The 21,667-nt window shown below is 45.5% G+C and overlaps 1 protein-coding gene across 4 annotated transcripts in view; it reads right to left on the reverse strand.

Moving 5' to 3' along the window:
* The window catches only part of SLC9A8 (solute carrier family 9 member A8), a 71,368-nt gene that overhangs the window by 20,067 nt on the left and 29,634 nt on the right, over positions 1-21,667 (reverse strand). For all 4 annotated transcript variants that reach the window (XM_076010881.1, XM_012766167.3, XM_076010880.1 and 1 more), the window contains 4 exons: positions 21,011-21,045; positions 16,110-16,253; positions 10,084-10,222; positions 7,431-7,536 (listed from right to left, as the gene is read on the reverse strand). In XM_076010881.1, the coding sequence (XP_075866996.1) occupies positions 7,431-7,536; positions 10,084-10,222; positions 16,110-16,253; positions 21,011-21,045 (424 nt within the window). The remainder of the gene's footprint in view (positions 1-7,430; positions 7,537-10,083; positions 10,223-16,109; positions 16,254-21,010; positions 21,046-21,667) is intronic.

Here is a 21,667-nt window from a genome sequence, read left to right on the forward strand (position 1 = left end):
ATATGCTAATTGCAAGCCAAACTTGATAAGCAAAATTTTAACTCACTTCTGATGTTTTGTAGAAACGGGGCTTAACTGGCTAACTTTCCATTTATAAGAGGGTGAAAATCACAGCATTGCATTGCAGACATTTCAACTGCAAAGCCTATTGTCTACACACTACCCTACAAAATATAGGAATCCTACTCTTTGTATTGCCCAACAGGTGTGGGCTGCCTGAGTGACAGCAGCAGCTGGGACATTTGATCTCCTAACCCTCCTAGATAATAGCAGATGCCTCTGCTCTTCCTCCCCACCCCAAGGAGATTCCAGCAATGCTTCCTGGAAGACACTGTTGACAATGGGCAACGGGAAACGAGAGGGCAGGAAATTCCTTCACTGGCTACGTGAGAGCTCTTTGGTGCTCCAGAGTTGTTCTAGATCACTGTTCCACTGGACACCAAGCAAGCGCACAACAGAAACCTCCAGTTGTTCCTCTCTAAATTCACTTGCTCCTCTCAGTATGTTCCTGCAGGTGACCAGAGCTGGCCCTTCCTGATCCTGCAACAAAACGCAGGCACCAACACCACTGAAAGCAAAGCCACATGAAACATAAGGGTCACAAAACCACAACTTGGTCTGGAGCTCAATTTCCACTGTCAGACTGGGAAAGGGAGGGCGAGGCACAACCAACTTAAGGTTTTTTTTTAGAGACAGGGTCTCACTCTGTCACCCAGGCTGGAGTGCAGAGGCACAATCACAGTCCACTGCAGCCTTGAACTCCTGGCCTCAAGTGATCCTCCCACCTCAGCTTCCCAATGTGCCGGGATTACAACTGGGGCCACTGCACCTGGCCCCTGTTGTGGTTTTTTAAGAGATGCCAGAAATCTGTTTCTTAAGGGAAATCTCTAAACTTTTAATGATAGCAACTAATTCAAATGTTTAAAATTTTTCCATATAGATAAACTAACCCTATCTAGGGGCTGAGTTTGGACCACAGCTGTCATCTGTGCACTTGACCCACTGATGTTGGAAATGGGCCATCTGGACAATCCAAGAGCACTTTTGCCCAGGCTAGAGTCGAGTCAGGGCAGCTCTCAAGTTCTGGGCTAAAGGAAAGAGTCAGGGACAGCAGTGGGTGCAGAAGCCTGAGGGCCAGCTCATGGGTCTTCCCTAGGAGCCCCCCAAGTCAGGGGACTCTCCCCACCGACAGCACCCTCACTGGCTGCAGCTGCCACCCAGAAGGCAGGGGGATGGTGTAAACTAGGCTCACTTTTATAAGTGAGATAAAAGGCATGGCTATTTAAAAAAATAAAGGAAGACTTTCATCTAGGAAGGCAAAATCATTTAAGAAAGGTAACAATGCGGCAAAAACGTTCAGCCTCTTGGAAAGAAGGAGGGAAGGAAAATAGGGAGGAAGGAAACCCATGTCTGCTTGTGGTGAAATCAATTGTTTTAGATGTAATAACGGAAGACAGTAAGGGACTCAAGTGTAAAAGGCGCAACTTCCACTGTACCTGTGGGCAAAATATGACTTGCATCTTGAGGGCCAAGTCAAACCATAATGAGTCTTCAAATTTTGCTATAAAGCATTCAGACTCACGGAGGTAGAGAGTGAAAGAGAATCCCCATTCACACGGCCTGCTCAGAGGTAAACACTGTCAGCACTTCAACATGCAGACTGCAGTTCTTTTACAACATGACTATAAAGTTTACCCATCTTTTAAAAAGTAAAAACAGGATATCACACATACAGTGTGGATTATCATCAGAGTGATTTTTTTCAAAGGCCTTGGCACGTATAATAGAATCCCAGAGCCTTTTCAGGCCTACAGAGCCCTGCAGGGGGCGTCCTTGCCCGGCTCTGTCCCACCCACACTGGTCTTTCCTTCTGGAACATGCCACGTTCCCACATGCCTGTCTTGGACCCTTGGCACCTGCTGTTCTGGCTGCCAGAATACTCCTTCTCCAGGTCTTCCCCGCGCTGGCTCCTCTCACCATGGAGGTCTGGGATCTAGTGCCACCTCCTGGGAGCCCTCCCTGCCTGCCTGAACTCCTCGTGGTTCTTCTGCCCTGGCAGCCTCTATCCTGTGACTCTGCTTTCTTTTTCCATTTCTCACTAACTGAAATGGTCGTATGTGTCTGTTTACATGCCTATTGTCTTTTGTCTGCAGGCAGGAACCTGACCTTGCCTTGTTTACTACTGTACATCTGATAGCAAGGATCGTTCTCAGCATTAGGGTGGGCGTTCAATAAACATTTATTGAATGGATGGAGGAATGATTTTTCAACTTTCTTAAAATTTAATAATATGTCTTAGAGTTTTTTCCATGGCAGTACAAATAGATCAAATTCATTTTTTCAGTGGCTGCGCAAGATTCCATAGTGAGAATGGATCTGCACTTGATCTTTCCCATTACTGATCAACATTTAGTTGTTTCCACTTTTTCTCTCATAAGCAGTGCTGCAACAGAATGCCTTAGATATGTACATATGTGTTCTGTACCATGTATTTCATCTTTGGCCAAGATCGTGTCAACATTTTACAGAAAGTGTTATGTCCTGATTTATCTTATCCTTCAACCCCAAAAGTCCCCTCCTCTGTGACCCACCTGGACAGTGTCACTCTGCCCCATCCCTGTGTCTGCCTAAGGGAAAGGGTGGGGTCTATTCATCTTTGAATCTTTAAAGCCAGAAGGCAAAATGATCCTCAAAACTGGCTTGAATGAACAATAAAAATAGTTAACACTGATAAAATTAGAACAAAGACTCTGAGAATAGCTAACAGACTATTTGATTTTCTGTTTAAACCAGGACACTTTTTAAAAAAGGACTTATTTATTTAATAGATGAGGTCTTGTTCTATCGCCCAGCCTAGAGTGCAGTGGCACAATCACAGCTCATTGTAGCCTCGAACTCCTGGGCTCAATGGATCCCCCTGCCTCAGCCCTCCAAGTAGCTGTAATCGCAGGTGTACACCACCTTGCCCAGCTGAAACCAGGACATTTCTGAGAATGAAAGGGCATATTATTACTTCATCATGTTGGGACAACAGGGGAAAACAGAATCTCAGGGCCACCCAGTACATATGGCCACCCAAGCACCAACACGGATGCCTGTCAGGACTCTGACTTATGTTGGTCCCTTTAATCTTCAGCACATGCCTCAGGCTGGCCCTTTTATGGTGTCTATTTTGTGAAGAGGAAGTGGATGCTCAGAGTGGTTAAGCCTGTAGTCAGAGGTTACACAGCCAACGAGGGGGGAGCTGGGATTCAAACCCAACTCTGTTACACAGCCCAAGTCCGAACCATTGCATTCTAAACGTGTGGGTTTAGGTAAATGGTCCATAATCCCTTGGAAGAGAACGTCCTGCTCCTTGGTCTTGAGAACTACTCATTATCAGTCCTTGGTAACAGGAGGAAGGGTGCACAGAAAGGAAGGCGAAGACAGCAGAAACGCCACCTTCCCACTTGTACGCTCACAGCACGATGTGGAGGGTCCACATAACATACGAAGGCCATCCCACCCCATCTGAACACCCCACCTGACAAATACTCTAAAGGCAGAGTGCAAATAGAGCCAGTCCCATCTCCCAGAGGTAGATGGCATGTTTCTGGCCTGCACTGGACCGTCTGGCCCCATCAGCATGTGGAACAAGGTCCCTAAGGAAATGAAACCCTATAAATAGAAAACACTGCCAATCCAAAGAAAAGACAAGAGAAACACTCCTTTGTTTTAATCACAAATTTCAGATGCATAAAATATATCTTTGCTAATAGGTACTCAATGATAATCTTAAGGGGGTAGAGGAATAATTTAGAAAACCAAAAGTGAAAATAACTAGGCTCCAGCCAAGTGACTCACAGGTAATGTTTATCTAAGTGCCAACATTCAGTACTGATAAGAGAGGGAACCTGATGGCAGATTCTGGGATGAAATTATCCTGGTTAACTGGTTTGGGGTTAAAAATAAACAAAACCAAGCCAGGCATGGTGGCCCACCTATAGTCCCAGGTACTCAGAAGGCTAAGGCAGGAGGACTGCTTGAGCCCAGGAGTTTGAGTCTAGCCTGGGCAACATAGTGCAATCTCATCTCCAAACAAAACAAAACAAAATAAAACAGGACAAAAAAAAAAAAAAAACAAAAAAAAAAGGAACAAAAAAACCCCTGAGGTTTACAAAGAGTTCGCCCTATGAAAATGGCCAGAGTCCTCTGCTTCCTCCTTGGCGAGAACTGCTCACAAAGTACCCAGGTGTGACTCCAACCAGTGAGCTGGGGGAAGGAGAATTCTGTTCAACCGAATCATTAAAAGCCACTGGGGATTTCCACTTTGCCCATAAAGAAACAGCTGCTACACAAGTCACTGTCCGGACACAAACAATAGAAAACCTGATACAAGCCAGGAAACAAAACTGTTTTCTGACATTGGATAAAAGGCAGGGTAGGGGAAGGCAAACAAACATGGTGGCCACTCTTTACCCAGAGCCCTGGCCAAGCTTACTGCCTGGAGGCGGAAACAGGCCACAGGGAGGGCAGACCCTCACAGAGCCAGCAGTCCGTCTCGCTGAGATGAGGAGACAGACTAGAGCGGGGGAAGCTGCAGAGAAACTGAGCTCTGGGGACGCACAATAAAGTCCCCATGAGTCGTTGCCTGATGCTGACTGGTCTGTACATGTGTAGGATGAAATTCCAAGAGACTGGGGAAAGAACCACTAAAAAGCAGTAGGCCGGACAATTCCCAAAGCTGACACAGGGCTTGGAATAGTCTGCATTCCCAGCAGCCGAGAGGGGCGACCTCATAATACATGAGGTGTGAGGCAGAGGCCTCAGCAAGTCGTTGCCTTAGCTAGGGCACAGCCACTCTGGACCTGCCCTAAGTTTAAAAGTAAGCCTCAAAAGGAACAAACTGATTCTAAGAGACTCACATACATGCCAGAAGAAAAGTCCAGAACTCTATAAAAGAATACAGTAAGATCTTTATGTACTCAACAACATAAAGTTCACAGTGACTGGCATGCAATAAAAAATTAATAGCAAGCAAAGAGCAGGAAAATGTAATCCATAAGCAGAGGAAAAATTGATAGAACAGACCAAGAACTGATTAGCTCACAAAGACACGAACAGAGCTATTATAAATGTGTTTTGTATGCTCAAGGATATAGAGGAAAAACATGTCAGGATGAAGAGAGATAGAAGATATAAAAATAACCCAAAGATGTCTACTATGAGCATGAAATAAAAAAAAAAAAAAAAAAATAACCCAAAGAGAACTTTAGATAAATTACACAATTATCTAAAATGAGAAATAGTGCCCACCCAGGGACGCCAAAAAAAAAAAAAAATAAATAAAATAAAATGAGAAATAAAATGGATGGGATTAATAGGAGAGTCCACAAGGCAGAATAAGAGATCAGAGCCGTTGAAGACACAGCAATAGAAACTGACCAACATGAAGCATATAGAAGGAAAAAAAAAAAAAAGACTGGGGAAAAAAAAGGGCAGAGAATATTGTGGGCCAATAGCATGCTGTCAAGACTGCAGTAACTGGAGTCTCTGGGGGGGCGGGGAGAACAGAAAAAAAAGTTTAAAAAATGGGTAAAAATTTACCAAATTTGACAAAAGCCATAACCACATAAACTATAAGCCCGAGAAGCTCAATGAACCCCAAGCAGAACACAAAGTGAACCACACCAATGGTTCAACCACTGAGAATCCAATTGCTACACACCTATCAGGATGGCTAAACTTTTAAAAAATTAACATAAGCGTTGGTGACAATACAAAGCAACTAGAACTCTCTCATACATTCTGGTGGGAATGTAAAATTTATATAGTTGCTTTGAAGAACGTTTGGCAGTTCCTAAGAAAGTAAATATGTACTTAGCAGATGACCCAGCACCCTCACTCCTAGGAATTTACTCAAGATAAATGAAAACATGCAAAACTGTTCATAGCCAAAATCTGGGAAAACCCAAATGTCCTTCAAATGGTGAATGGACAAATAAGGATGTATGAACTACGGATACATGCAAAAATATAGATATTTCTCGAAAACATGATGGTAGCTAAAAGAAATGAGTCACGAAGGACTACATACTACATGATTTCACTTATATGACATTCTGGAAAAAGCAAAACTACGATGCAGTGCAGATCAGTGGGTGCCAGTGCTCAGGACAGGCAGGGGGGCTGACTGCAGAGGGCACAGGGGAGCATGTGGGTGATGAAAGGTACCACATCTTGACTGTGATGGTGGTTATGTCACTGTATACATTTGTCAAAACATTTAGAATAGGTGCATTTATTGTATGTAAATTATACCTCAAAAAAATTAATACAAAAGAAAAACCATCCTGTGGCAGAGATCAAAACATCCCCGGCAATGGAGCCGCATTTCCAGAACAAAGCTCTGAAGGGCCTCACTCAAAGGATGGGGTCAGACTGCCGGGGGCAGAGCCCTTCCCACTCAGCTGCAGCCCTCACCCACGGCAGGGTGGAGTCGTGCTCCAGACATGCTACACGGCCTCCATGTCACAGTCAACATCCTTACACTTTAACAAGCTGTGGACACAGGCTCGACTGCCCCGTGAGGGCAGAAAGACCAACTAAGCCAAGCCTTGCAAACAGGAGCTGCTGACTGACTTCGAGAAGGTGAGGCTCCAAGAACTGTTCCTCCATGAGCGGCCACCCCTCTTCCAGCTGGTGAGCCCCATCTTCCAGGACCCCGTCAAAGCGTGGTCTCGCTGCTGGGAACGGCGTGCCCTCCTCCACTGGGGTGCAGGGAGGAGGCTCTGGGGCTCCACTGGCTGGTTCCGATCTCATGGCAGCCACCTACTACCTGCGCAGCTTTCAGCTAACGACTTAACCTCTCAGTACCTGCCCCACAGGAGTGGTGGCAGCACTGAACAACTGAATACAGGTTAAGGTGTGTGCAGTACACTCTGCTATTACACCATCATGCCATGGCCACACTTTGCGCGTCCCTCTGTGTAGCACTTAGTATGTGGTTTTATGATCAACTGTGTTGGAGGCAGTTGTATTAGAGGAGGGCATCTAAGCATTATTTCTTGAGTCAAAGACAACTAGTTTCAATGGCTGTTTCACCATTTCAGCTGTGACCTTGGGCAATTTATTCAATCTCTCTCAACCTCGGTTTTCTCATCAGGGACCTTCGCCTCCCTCCCACCAGCTCCGTATTGATCAGGGAGCCCCCTAAGACTGATGAGAGATAAAAGAGAGAATGCGGGTCAAGAGAAAAGGTGCCCATGACACCAAAGTGACTGTCTGAGCTCCTAGATCCAGCCAGGCCTACATCCCTTTTATGGCTGTGACTGTATTTACAACTGAAAGTGACTGTCTTTACAACTGAAAGTGACCTAACTGACAAAACCTCTTTCACAGGCAGGACAATGTACCATCCCCACAGCATTTCCAGGCTCTCTGCCACTTACCTGAGAGTGAGATTCCTTCTGCGAGCCCATAAGGCAGATAAGCAAAAATGATCATCATGCCAAACTCCAAGGAGGGAGTTTTCCTCAAGTCAATATGCTTTAGCACGTGAATGACAGTTGTTAAGGAAAAAGAATCAAGGGATAGTTGAAATCACAAAACTGCTGCCCGCTGGGCATGGTGGCATGCACCTGTCATCCAAGCTATTTGGGAGGCTGAGGCAGGAAGATCGCTGGAGCCCAGGAGTTCTGAGGCCAGCCTGGGCAATGTGGCAAGACTGCATCTCAAAAAACAACAAAAATTGCTGCCTTCTAAATATGTAAACAACAGAAACGAAAAATTTTAGAATATCCCAGGATTACAACTGAAATTTTGGCATTATGGAATTTTTTTTCTTTGTAGGGAGACTGCTGTTATAAGAAAGGGAATCTGACAAAACAGAGAAGCAGAGACAAATGGTGGGAGAAAATTAAAATCAACCTAAGTCCACTCATTTAAAAATGTTGACTCAGAGAGCTGGGAATGTGCCAGGGGCACAGGGCAAAGCTGGGGTTGCAAACACACCAGGGGCAGCCCACATTGCCAAGGTCCTTCCTAGGGCTGTGTCACCTCCCACCTCCTCTGTTGACATCAGATGAGATAACTAATGGGTACCCATCTTGCTTTCCAGAACTCTGGGGTTCTATGCACTGTTGAAGAACGATCTTTCCTATTCCTAGAGACATCTAAACTCATGCCCCTAGGAAAGGAAAGAGAGTCTTCTATGTGTTCAAATATTGTTCACCACACCTATACTAGAGCTCTCATACCCATTTGCTCCATTTCATTACACTAGATGCTTTTTTTAAAAAAATAAAAAGATAAATATGGTAGCCAGGCATGGTGGCTCAAGAATGTAGTCCCAGCTACTCAGGAGGCTGAGGCAGGAGGACTGCTTGAGGCAAGGGTTTCAAAACCAGCTTGGGCAACATAGTGAGACCCTGTCTCTAAACAATAATAGAAAAAAAGAAATCCAGGCATGGTGGCACACACCTATAGTCCTAGCTACTTGTGAGGTAGAGTTAGAGACCAGGCTGGGCAACATAGCAGGACTCTATCTCTTAAAAAAAAAAAGAGGCTGGGCACACTGGCTCATGCCTGTAATCCTAGCACTCAAGAGGCTGAGGTGGGAGGATCACTTGAGCTCAGGAGTTTGAGACCAGCTTGAGCAAGAGCAAGATCCTATCTCTACTAAAAATAGAAAAATTAGCCGGGCGTCATGGCAGGCACCTGTAGTCCTAGCTACTCAGGAGGCTGAGGCAAGAGGATCACTTGAACCCAGGAGTTTGAGGTTGCAGTGAGCTAGGCTGCTGCCATGGCACTCTATTCAGAGCAACAGAGTGAGACTTTGTCTCAAAAAAAAAAAAAAGAAAAGAAAAAAAAATAAGAAAAAAGAAAAACATGAGAAGAAATATAAATATAGAGGAAACTACGAACTGGAAAAAGTTTTCTCTTCCATTCTGTTTATTGGTACAATATGAGAAGCTGTCAGCCAACTCAATAGAGCCTTTAGACTTCTGGACAAGGGAGTTGATGGGAAAATTCAACAAAATGGCAGAAAAACATGCCTTTAACCAGGCAAAAGAGTCTTTTCCGGCCATCTGTGAAGCAAACTGCTCGTGGAGGAGGGCCAGGTGGCCTTCTCCCTGAGACGTAGGCTCAGGCGCACACAGAAATGGTCTGGTGTCTGCTCCTATTTTAAACATAATGCATTTTCCACAGCAATAAAGGTGCCATTGGCCTGAACAAGCCTCTTTCCTTCTCGGGCTGGAAAAGCTTATGGGTTGTTACACAACAAAATCAGTGCAAAAAACTTAGATGAAGCACACTTTCAAAAATCCCTTTTCGGCCGGGCGCGGTGGCTCACGCCTGTAATCCTAGCACTCTGGGAGGCCGAGGCGGGCGGATTGCTCAAGGTCAGGAGTTCAAAACCAGCCTGAGCGAGACCCCGTCTCTACCATAAAAATAGAAAGAAATTAATTGGCCAACTAATATATATAATATAAAAATCAGCCGGGCATGGTGGCTCGTGCCTGTAGTCCCAGCTACTCGGGAGGCTGAGGCAGCAGGATCGCTTGAGCCCAGGAGTTTGAGGTTGCTGTGAGCTAGGCTGACGCCACGGCACTCACTCTAGCCTAGGCAAGAAAGCGAGACTCTGTCTCAAAAAAAAAAAAAAAAAAAAAAAAGAATCCCTTTTCTAATACTTTCAGATGAACACTTTCAAGTGGGGTAAAGATTTTCTCAATTTGACATTTTCAAAGAAAATTATTTTCTGAGTGTCTGAATGTGAAAAGTGAGACGGTAGAAAATGAAAATCCTCTGCATGTGGTTATCATACTCTGGGAACCGAGAAGCCCCCCAAACCACTTATGATATCCAATAGTGTTCATGATTTTTAAGCTTTGAAAAGTGACATCCTACATTTCACATGTTAAATTTAAAAATCTTTGAGTTTAAATTAGAGTGTTTCTCAGACCAAAACTAAGCATATAAATGCTCCTTCAAACAAAACCTTAGTCTAAAATTGGCCCCACTAAGGAACAGGAGAAACTAGCTGGAGATGGGTATGATCAAGAATAATCTCAGCCCTGCATGTTCAGCACATTAAAAGGATATTAATGCAGAAATTAAGCCAGTCAGAGTGCCGAGCGCTGCTGAGCCAAAGAACATTTTGAGGAAGTAGTCAAGGGCTTGTAAAAATGTTTGCCACCCACTGACATCTGACATATTTTTTCTTGTTAAACCTTCAGCTGTGCTAGGAAATAAAAGAAAACAGAAAGAAGTTAAAATGTTATATACAAAGTTCTTAGAAATTAACTTAGAACTTAAAACTTATCTCCTGCTCCTTCCCTCATTCATGCATTCATCCCACCATTCAATCAGCAGTCACACATTTATTTTTTCATCTTGTCCCAGATTGGCCTTAGTTTCTGGGGTTCAGAGGTGATAGCACGGTCCTCACCCTCAAGGAGCTCTCCCCACGCCAATGAGGGAGAAAAACAAGATGAGACCTAATGACAATCTGGGTGAAGGGCAAGGGCTATGGAAACACAGGCTGGGAATCTAACTCAGACTGGTGAGGGGCGAAGAAAGTGCTTGAGTGTGTGTGGGCTGGGTTTAGACTTGGGATAAAGAGCTGCCCAGGTGAACACATGAGGGAAAATACCCCAGGCCAAGGGAACAGCATGTGCAAAAGCAGGAGGCAGGGAGCCCAAGCATAGGTAGTGCATTGTGGGAACATTCAGGGAGCAAGAAGTAGGGGGTGGGGAAGGGGCAGGAGACAAGGCAAGAGTAGCAGGCAGGGGCAGAGGCTGGGGAAGGTGTTGGCATTTCATCTGAAGGTCTGGGGGAGTCCACTTCCTTTTTAGTACAGGAATCCAGCGACAAAACCTGAAATAGAGGCTATGGCAAGATGTCAGAACAGAATGGAGCCGCCCAAAGAAGAAATGTCAGGGGTTTTCAAGGGGGAGGATTTAGGAGGCATTGAAGAAAAAATATTGGAAGAACTTTCCTTTCACCATAACAGAACAAAGTAAAATGTCAAAAGCCATTAAATTCAATCGTTGGTTTTGTCCCCAAAGGGAAAAGCATTCTACCATTAGTAAGGAGCTGTTTTTGTTAAATATCCTCCTTCCGTCATCCCACCTCATCCTACCTCCTGCCTGGCTCTCAAATGCATCCACTCCTCTCCTCTACGATTCTCCCAGGGATATGTCTCACTCACCTCTTGCTAGACATCCTTGTCCTCCTACAGACCAACCCAGTTCTACACTCAGTAGTCTGAGTGACCCCTTTCAAATGTAGATCTAATCAGGTCACCAGCCCTTTCAAAACTCCTCCAGGGTTTCTTGGGGCTACCAGGAGGAAGCCCAGTCTTCTTAGCATGGCCTGGCTCCTGTCCCCCTGTACTTCTCTGACCTCACTTCCTCCTCATTCAGGAGGATGCAGCCATCCTGTCAATGGCACCTCCTAGTAGGTCATCTTTTACCCTTCCCTGGCCCCAGTGGCCCTGACCCCTTCACATGGACTGGCCCATTTATAGGTTGTCATGGTACCTGACCTCTCCTTCACAGCATGGGAAAATTGCAGGGCATTATTCCATGAGGACCAAGCCTGTGTCCATCTCGTTCACTGCCATATGCCCAGAGCTTAAAGCAGAGCCTACCTAGCACGCAAAAGATACTCAATACCTTTTCTCTGAACCAGTAAATGAAACAAAGAATAGTCAACAGTAATATTCAGTATCGTTAATCAGCGTTTCATGAATTGGTATTATTTTTAAAGCAGAACAATCTCTGATAGAAGGGAAGTTGGTCAAATAACCTTAGGAAGCCTTTTGAGGAGATTCATGGCACAAAATAACATAATAAAGGTTCTGAGAAGTTCTGCAAAAAAGAAATCTGTCTTCACATGAAAGCTTACAGACTTACCTGAATGCACAATCTCCCCAATCCCCTTTCTTTCCTAGCAGATAGATCACAAGTCAACATCTCACCATGAGGAAGGTAAGAGCCAACAAGGGATCGTACTGGCAAAATGCTTTTGAAGGACATGGCCACCTACAGTTCCCAAAAGTGGATCTCTGGGCCACACACATCCAGGGGCCAGCCTTACCCCCACCCCCACATCACTACCATGCTGGCACCCAGGCTGGTTTAACTGCTTTCTTTTCATATAGAGGAAACTGAGGCCCAAAGAGAGTGAGTAACTGAGTGAGCAGATTCAGGGCTGGACCAGTGGTTTCTGAAGTCAAGACATTATAAATGGAAGTAGAATGTGGACTCTTTCTGGCCTGGTAATTTTCTACATTTCATTTATTAGGTTATATTTCTCATTACTTAAATAATAAAAGACAGTGCTGCTTCAGGATCCATTTCGTGAACGTAAGCTGTAGCTGGAGAAAACAAGAGGTTTCCTCTACAGCAATTATCATAAAAATACATTGTCATAGTATTAAATCAAAGCTTAAAAATGATCTAATTAAAGTTAATGAAGGAACAAAATATTTCGTTTTCTGGCACTTATGAAGGTAAGAATAATTAAAAGGAGAATTCATTCACATATTCAGTTGCAAAGATACATGTGTCGGATGGCTTTGGAGATGACTGATTATAAAGTATATCTCTTGAAAACAAGATATGATTCTACTTTATAACTAAGGAAAGGGACAACAGCTCCTAGGAGCTGGGTTTTGGGTTTGTTTTTGTTATTTTTTTTACTATACTACTAAATAAAAAAACAAAACAGGTCTACCATGCCCCTTTTCTCTCTCCTCTGCTTGAAAATGCCTGCCGGCCTTCCAGGGCTAGCTCACAAGGCATCTCGTCTGAGAAGCTGTCCTCCAATCTTTCACGGTTGTTGTGGCCCCTCGTACCGAAGGTGCTATGTTCACTTCTCTATAAACATCTTTTGCCACTGTGGACTGAGTTCATTAAATCCCACTGGTTTCTGAGCAGCGTCTGGCACACAGAGGTCCCTCACCAAATGCTGATGGCAGGCGACCACCAGGGTCAGAAGACTTGGCGAGGCTGATTCCTAAACCAGCCTGCAGCTCAGAAGGGGTCGGGCTAATGGTGGAAGAGGAGGCTGGAAACTAGACACGTGCACAGAGCCAAATGCAGGAAATGTCATCCTAGGTGATCGTGGCCTTTAAAAACACCTTTTCAGTAAGAATCTTTGGCTACTTACAATGACTCCATCACTTCTCATCTTAAATAGAAAATTTCTCCTAATCTCTGGCCTTTGTATAGCAGAGAGACCTGGAAAAGCTTAGAAAAGGTCCTCCTTCTAACAGATTTTTTTTTCTTTAAATGAATCAGAGACAAAGCAATTGAGTTTAGCTCCCAATGTATAAAAATAACTTGTGATGTCACTTCCAAGTTGGGCAAAATTCCTCATCACAAATGTTCGATATGTGTAGCCAGGATACAAGATAAAAGTAAAATCCAGAAAGCTAAGCAGCTTTCAGAATAGATCTTAAATAAGAAAAAATATTGCTATCAGATTGTTTAAAGGTCTTGCAGCATGATGTACGATAATTTCCTAAGAAAGCTATGGAAATGTCTGCCAAGAGAAAAAAAAAAGCCAGTAAAAGGGAACTGGTTAAATGGAACATGGTAAATCCACAGAAAGGAATACTCTGTAACCACTAAAATGATGTCACAGAGGATTGTTTTATCAACTCTGTTCAATGGAAAAGTTACAATACTGTATTTGGGACATAAGCCCATTTAAACAAAATATATGTATACTTACATCAAATTGTTTTGGTTTTTTTTTTTGAGATGGAGTCTCGCTCTGTCACCTGAGCTAGAGTGCCATGGTGTCAGCCTAGCTCACAGCAACCTCAAACTCCTGGGCTCAAGCGATCCTCCTGCCTCAGCCTCCAGAGTAACTGAGATTACAGGTGTGTGCCATCACACCTGGCTAATTTTTCTCTTTTAGTACAGATGGCGTTTTGCTCTTGCTCAGGCTGGTCTCAAACTCCTGACTTCAAGCAATCCTCCTGCTTCAGCCTCCCAGAGTGCTAGGATCACAGGCATGAGCCACCTTGCCCGGCCACCAAATTGTTAACCACAATTATCTCTGGGGATTAGCAATGTGTGTGATTTTTCTTTCTTTCTTTCTTGCCTGTGTGTTTTCTTAATTTTAATGAAGAATGTGTGTATTACTTTTTGAATACCAAAAATATTTTAAAGGATTTTTGGTTGTTTGTTTTAAAGTCTGTTGAGTACCTCTTACAATTAGCCGATATTTGGCAAGCTCTTCCTGCAAAGGCAGGGCAAAAACAGGGTGAAAACAGGACAAATATGATGAAACAATAACTGGAAGCAGGGGTAGATGAGGAAAGGATGTCACATTAACTGACGTCACATACTTTTCACACAGCATCTTACTAAACTGTTCAGTCCTCAAATCCAATCCTCTGAATGTCGTCTCTAATAAAGCTTTTAAGAAAATGCTATTAGGCCGGGCGCTGTGGCTCACGCCTGTAATCCTAGCTCTTGGGAGGCCGAGGCGGGTGGATTGCTCAAGGTCAGGAGTTCAAAACCAGCCTGAGCAAGAGCGAGACCCCGTCTCTACTATAAATAGAAAGAAATTAATTGGCCAACTGATATATATATAAAAAATTAGCCGGGCATAGTGGCGCATGCCTGTAGTCCCAGCTACTTGGGAGGCTGAGGCAGAAGGATCACTGCAGCCCAGGAGTTTGAGGTTGCTGTGAGCTAGGCTGACGCCACGGCACTCACTCTAGCCTGGACAACAAAGCGAGACTCTGTCTCAAAAAAAAAAAAAAAAAAAAAAAGAAAATGCTATTAATACCACAGAGTAGTTATGGGCAAGGAATCCCATAACAAAGGAAACAAGTCAGTATTCAGGTAAATGGAAATTCTATTCTCTAAACAGAACACAGATTGGCTTCTAAAATTCTCTTAGCTCATCTTTGATACACTATGCAGGGCTCTTTTCTCCAACTGCTTTTTTCTAGGGTGGTGGATGGAGTCTCCCTATGTTGCCCAGGCTGGTCTCCAACTCCTGGGCTCAAGCGATCCTCCAGCCTCAGCCTCTAGAGTAGCTGGGACTTTAGGCCCACTCCCTGCTCTCTCCAACTGCTTTGACTGTCCGCGCCTTCTCTGTGTTTTGGCAAAAATTCTTGGGTCTCTTGCCCACATGTTAATGACCACCAACCATTAAATGTAGAGTCTAAGCAAACAGCCCAGCATCATATAAATGCATTTGAGATTATCTTAAATGGATTTCCTTTTCCTAATGACTTCTTGACATTTTATGATTCATCTTTAATTTCTCAGATTCCATCAACGAAGGCAGTAATACCAATCAACATCTGAAAAAATGTGCAGTTTCCAAAGTAGCTTTTACATGATAGCATCTTAAGGCAGGACACCTGTTAGTTCTATCTTATTTTATAGCTAGGAAAATGAAGGTGACATGCAATAGCTTCTAAGTGGCAGAGTATGGCCCCTGTCTACCACTTTTGTCTCTAATAACACTGCCCAAACACTGAGCCCCCAATGGCTGCTGCGTCTCATCTGGGGAGCTTATTAAAAACCTATGGTCTTGGGCAGGAGTCCTTAAACTATGGCCCACGGGCCACATGTGGCCCACCGAGGACATTTATCCAGCCCGCTGGATGTTTTTGCCACAGCTGCCTGTCTTGCTTAGCAGCCGACTTGTCCCGGGCCCACAGTACGCATGTGTGGAATGTACACCGCACTCTCCAACGGCCCTCCAATGGTCTGAGAGACAGTGAACTGGCCCCCTGTTTAAAAAGTTTGAGGATCCCTGGTTAGGACTCACCCCAGACCAAATGAGTCAGAAGCTCTGAGGGTGGGGCCTGGGAATGTCACATCTAATAAGCAGCTCAGTGATGCTGAGGTGAAGCTGGGCTCAGAAGCCACCACTAAAAGGTAGGTCAAAAAAAGGGGACTCTGTCTCCTAATCACCCATGGACCCTGACAATATTCCTATGGCACATGAAGGCTTGTCAGGATGAAAGATAAGAAAGACACAGAAGACAAGGAACTGCACACAGTTGCTTCGAAATATCTGACCCTTTGTTACAAGGACCTTTAGTTCTGTCCCCTGCAGAAGTAGTCTGTTCTCTCTACCCCTACACTTACTTGGTCAGGACAATAGAGACCGCATCATTCAGAATACTTTCTCCAAACACCAGCATGTTGAGCACAGGGTCCACATGGAGTGCGTTGAAAATGGCAATGGTGGCCACCGGATCGACAGCCGAGATCAGGGAGCCAAACGCGAAGCTGCAAGAGACAAGGGCGGGGAAATTCTGAAGCGCGTATCACTTGCGCCACGTATCAAAGCACCAGAGTCAAAGCCTGCATTCAACATAACACAGTAGTACACACTGGCGCTGAAGCAACTACAGCAGATGGTTCTTTTCCCCACTTCTTTGCTAGTGGCGTGGTAAAAGCCCGCTCTGAAATGAGTTGGTTGGAACGGCCTGGTTTTCCACTGTCAGTTCTGAGACTGGATTTTGACCAGCGATGGCTGGAAGTATTTTGCTCGGATGCATTACACTCTGCCCAGCCCTCCTGGTCAGAGCAGCTGGAATCAAAACAACCCATGAGCTCCTAGGTCTGACCTCTGCTCTGCCCCTTGCCACCAGGCCATTGGAGTGCCATCTGTGACCAAGCCCTGCCTCCACTCAGATTTGCAAGACCTAAGAAAGTACCAAAAGCCAGCAGCAACTCCAGTGTGCCTCGGGGGATGGGCAGCGTGGGTGGCAGACTCCAACAACAATGCTGTCTCCCAGCCAGGCCGGCTGACCTCACTGACAGCACCCACGAGATCAAGTCACTTCTCGCATGGCCCAGGCACTGTTCAAAGCACTTCGCATACAGTAACTTAACACTCCACACAGCAACTATATAGGAGAGTATTATCACTGCCCCAATGACACAGGGGAAAATTGAGGGACAATGACATCCAGTGACTTGTCTACAGTGACTCAGCTAACAAGTACACGGCCAGAACTCAAGCCCAGGCTATCTGGCCCAGAGTTGGTGTTCTTCAGCCGCGTGGTGGATATAGTGACATCCACAGACTAAGATACATCTGGAAAATGGCCAGTGTGACAGAGGAAATAAACCAGGGTGATGTGAGGAACAGTAACCTGGTGGAGGAGCGGGTGGGAGCCCGGGAGGGGGAGCAGTCAGAAAAAGCCTCTGAAGAGGTGACACATTTGAGCAAGAACCTACATGACAAACAGCAGCCAGCTAAGCCAAAGCCTGGGAGCAGGGTGACAGCAAGTGAGCCCTGAGGTGGGAGCAAGTTTGGCTGCCAAGAAACAAGAAGGAGATGCTTGTGGTGGCAGGGGGCAGGGGCAGGGAGACGAGTGACAGGCCCCAGCTCCCTGGAGGGGCCTTGTGAGGACTCTGGATGGCTCATTCTCTCAGCTCCGTTGGTTTGTCATCTTCCGCCTTGGCATTCTCACAAGCCTCTTTTCCCTCAACCGCCATGCCGGGCATGGCTTTCGAATGGGGGGTCTGCCCCCTTCTACACCACCAGACACAACACGGAGCCCCACGGGCACAGCCTGCACCAGTCATAAGCCAGAGACCCTGCCCTGGGCCTCCCAGGCTCGCCAGGCTCCGGTGGGAGGGAAGAGGACCCAGCCCCGAGCAGCCTGCGATGGACGGACCGTGTGACTCCAGGGTCAGGGAGAGGAGCGCTGGCTGCAGGGAACGCCTGGCTGCCATGCCAGTCACGGCTCTCTTTGTAAATCTATCATTTGGCCTCTGGTTTCCATGGTAACTCCCTGTGAATGTAATAAATGTGAATTCATTTGGGAGGGCCTTGGGATCCCAGGCTGAGGACCTGACCCCACAAGATGGTCTCCCTCAGACCTGCGTTCCCAGATTTCACCTGTCCCCACAGAAGTTATCACATCAACGTGCGCCCCAGGGGGCAGACGCCGTGTTCCCATCATGGGTGTGCTCCCAGGATCCATACTGGGCGTGGCCCAGAGACACCTGCAGAAGGCAGGCAGGCAGGGGGGAAGGGGCAGGGAGGGAGGGTAACTCCACCAAACAACTGTGCACCTGGGAGGCCCTATTTTGCTAGCAGCTGGTCCTCAGGCCCTGGCATTGCAGCCCAGACACAGAGCTGCTTGTCTCTCCTTCTTTTATCCTCACTCTCATCAACCACGGCAGCATCACAAGGGGCCATGACGGAAGAAGGACATCTGCAGAGTGTGCCCTGAAATGGCCTCTGTCCATTTCCAGGCAGAGCACAGGAGGGTGGACGGCCACAGTTCTCCCTACTCAGCGCCCACACGCCCGGTCATGGTGATAGCACCCAAATTTTCCTCTGGGTAGCCACACCCCCTCCCACTCTCCATCCTTGCTGTCACATGGGGTTCTAGGTGTGGGCAGGGGGCCAGAGCTTGGTCACTCAGGGTCATTGTCAGTCATTTTACCAGTTACAGGGAACGGGTTGGCCCTTTAGGCAGGGATGGCTGAAGTGACAGTGACGTAGGCCTGGAGCCATCAGAGCTGCCATGAGGGGCGAGTGTGGGAAGGATGAAGCCAATCAGGGTAGAGCTGAGCTGAGACCCAGTGAGAGGAGAGATGCTCAACATCGAGGCCCGGGGAGGCTGTCGTGCCAGAAGCCATCACCCTGGGGACACTTCAGCTCTACAAGCCAACAAACTTTTTTTTTTTTGCTTAAACTAGTTTGTGTTGTGTTTAAGTTGCAGTGAAAGAGGAGGCCTGGCCGATGAACTTTGTTACAATCTTCTGCACATTTCCTGAACTGGAAAGGAGATAGCAGGAACTAGCAGATAAACTGATGAATGGAGAGCGGACCGACAGATGGAAACATACACGTCAAGGCAAACACAGCAAGATGGTAATCACAGAATCTAGGTGGTGGTCACATGGGTGTTCACTGTACAAGGCTGCAGCTTTTCTGTATGTTTGAAATTTTTCGACATAAAATGTTGCGGGGGAAATGCTTTGTATAAATCATATAACACATTTAGCTTTGACTGTGAATCTAAATTGAGCCAGAGTATTTCTGACAGTGAATACAAAGTCTGAAATACAAACTCCTGCATCATGGAGGTCTGCATCTAAGGAGTCACGTAACCTGACCATGACATCATGGCCAGTCCTTTGAAAGGCTAGAAGCTAGAAGTTCAACTTAAAAATGTATCTTCTTTATTCTGTCACGCCAAAAGATAGCAACAGTTACAAAATAAAAATGAAATAGACTAGGATAGTGAAACAATGAAAGGCACTCAAGAGTGAAATCTCTCTCCCGCAGAAATATCACTAAAATAAAATCTGTGCAACAAAGTCATTTTTATGTTTTGTATAGTGCAGAGATTGCAAAGGTGGTCTGTGGTGCTCATGTTTAGCCTGCATGGTGTTTTTGAAAAATTGAGCAAGTTATCAGCGTTTAAAAATGGAACGATTTTCTAGAAAAACCTAGAAACCTGGCCACTTTTGAAAAAAATTACTTTATCTAGTAATTCTGGGCCTATATTTCCACATGGTGATTATTAGGTGGAGGTAAGGCGTGGCTTCCCTTTCTGGCAGAATGCGCTCTCCTGTTGGCCACTGTCCCATCCCTAGACTCACACCTGGCCGGCTTCCCTCTGTTGAGTGCTCTGCCAGGCCCTGCAGCTGTGTGGGTTTGCCACCCAGAGCAGCCCCTGTCTGTGGACAGTCACTATCTAACAGCAGAAAAAGTATCTGCACATGGAGAGAGAAACCTTAGCTGGCTTTCAGTCAGCTTGTCTACGGGCAATTCTTTTCCTTTCTGCACCTAGACACCCCAATTCAATTTCACAAACATTTATCCAGCATCATCTGTATCTCTAACCAATTGCCTCCCAAATAATTTGGTGAAGGTTGGAATGCTGTGACACCTTCCTTGAGGTCAACTGGGTTTAGGACATTTCTTTTCACTTGCAAAATACCTGTAAAACACGTGGTATCAGTTCTGCTTTATTTTCAGCTCCTATGGAAGAGGCATGTGACTTGTTTATATATCAAAACTGTCTTACAACAAAAGCTCCAAAATTTATGTCCTGGGCAAGGGAGGGTGATGAGTGGAGGTAGGAATGGGATTGGACTTGTTAACCGAGGCATGTATCCCATGAAAACGGTTCCAGGATACTAGTCCTAAGTTGCTAAGTTGCTGCTAAAGCCTGAAAGCTCTGGCTGGCCCCATGGAAAGGGCCTGGGTGGGGCTCACTGTGTGGCCCCACTGCCCAGCTCCCCAACCGGGCCACAAGACCAGACCAAGCCAAGCACTGATGGTGGACGTGGACACATGGAGCAAGGCTGCATACTCTCAGTGTGGTCAAACCAGGCTGCGTTCTGCTTGGGCACTTTTCAGCACTAGATCTAGTACCTTCTGAGATAGCTGCCTTGGTTGCTTCTCACTAAGATATTATAGAAACTCCTAGGTGGGCCTCCTAGACAGCAGCTCACTGGGGAGTGCTCACGGGGGAGCTGCGATTGAAGGGAGTATTCAAAATAGAGCCCTTGGCCCTGCCTTCAGCCCCCCACTCCAAGCTCACCCCAGACTTGGTGGGAATCTCAGAGTAAACATTTCTCGCTCCCTTTATCTCTCAAGAAGACAGCTTTTTACTATGGCTATTGAAAAGACTTAGAAATATTAAAAGGACAATAGAACAGGGCACGTTGCATGTATGGACAGGGAAGTTAGCAGATCGGAGTCACTCCCTCTAAAGCTTAAGCTAAATCGATCACTGCAACCAACAATGCTCTGACTCGGGATCTTCAAAAGTCTTTAACATAGTTTTGATTCATTTCAGAGACATAAATTAATTCAGAATAGATTCTATAGCAGAAATCCTTAGCACAAATAAATAAGAGAGAGAGAGAGAGAGAGAGAGAGAGAGAGAGAGAGAGAGAGAGAGAGAGAGAGAGAGAATAGAGAAGTAGCACACCCAGAAAGCAATGTGGAGAAAACTTTCCCCAGTCTGAAAAGCAGTCACATGGATGTTACAGTATGAAGGATTTACCTGTCTGTCATGTTGAGTTTAGAGATTACATCAGCCTGTAAAATAAAACACACAAACACACAGACACAAAAAAAACCCCTGGAGAACAGCCAAGAAGATTAAAATGTCCATTAGTGCTTCATTAAAACTAATAAGGACATTAATCTTCAGTCCCCAAACCACTTGAAAAATAAAGAAAACTAAGTCTTAGTTTAAGCATGCATTCGATCATCATACAATAAAAGTATGGAAAAGAAGGCTACATTTATCAAGCCCAATTAATGGAAATTTTCTTCTCAAGAGTTTATTTCTCTGTGATACTAGACGCTGAGCAAAGAACAAAGTTGCATGACAGACAGATTTATTCTGGTGCCATTGAGGCAGGAATAAAGGTAGAAATCAGATGGAATGGGCTTTAGCTATAAAGAGAAGAACAGCTGACATGTGTAAGAGAAATCTGCTGGTCACCCTGATGCCTGACACTCGCTTAGTTTTCAGAAGTGGGGCAGGCAAACTCTCTGCAACTGGCAATAAAGGAAAAGAACTGTGACATGCGTGGACATGCATAATGCAAAACTACAGCTACTGCCTTCCTAGGGGATGTTTGGTCTACATTAATTCAAATTAAAGGCCAAAGTACAGAACACCCCATTGATGCCACTGGGAAGTGGGTTAGCA

Source organism: Microcebus murinus, chromosome 16 (genome assembly GCF_040939455.1).
Source record: "Microcebus murinus isolate Inina chromosome 16, M.murinus_Inina_mat1.0, whole genome shotgun sequence".
Taxonomy (NCBI): domain Eukaryota; kingdom Metazoa; phylum Chordata; class Mammalia; order Primates; family Cheirogaleidae; genus Microcebus; species Microcebus murinus.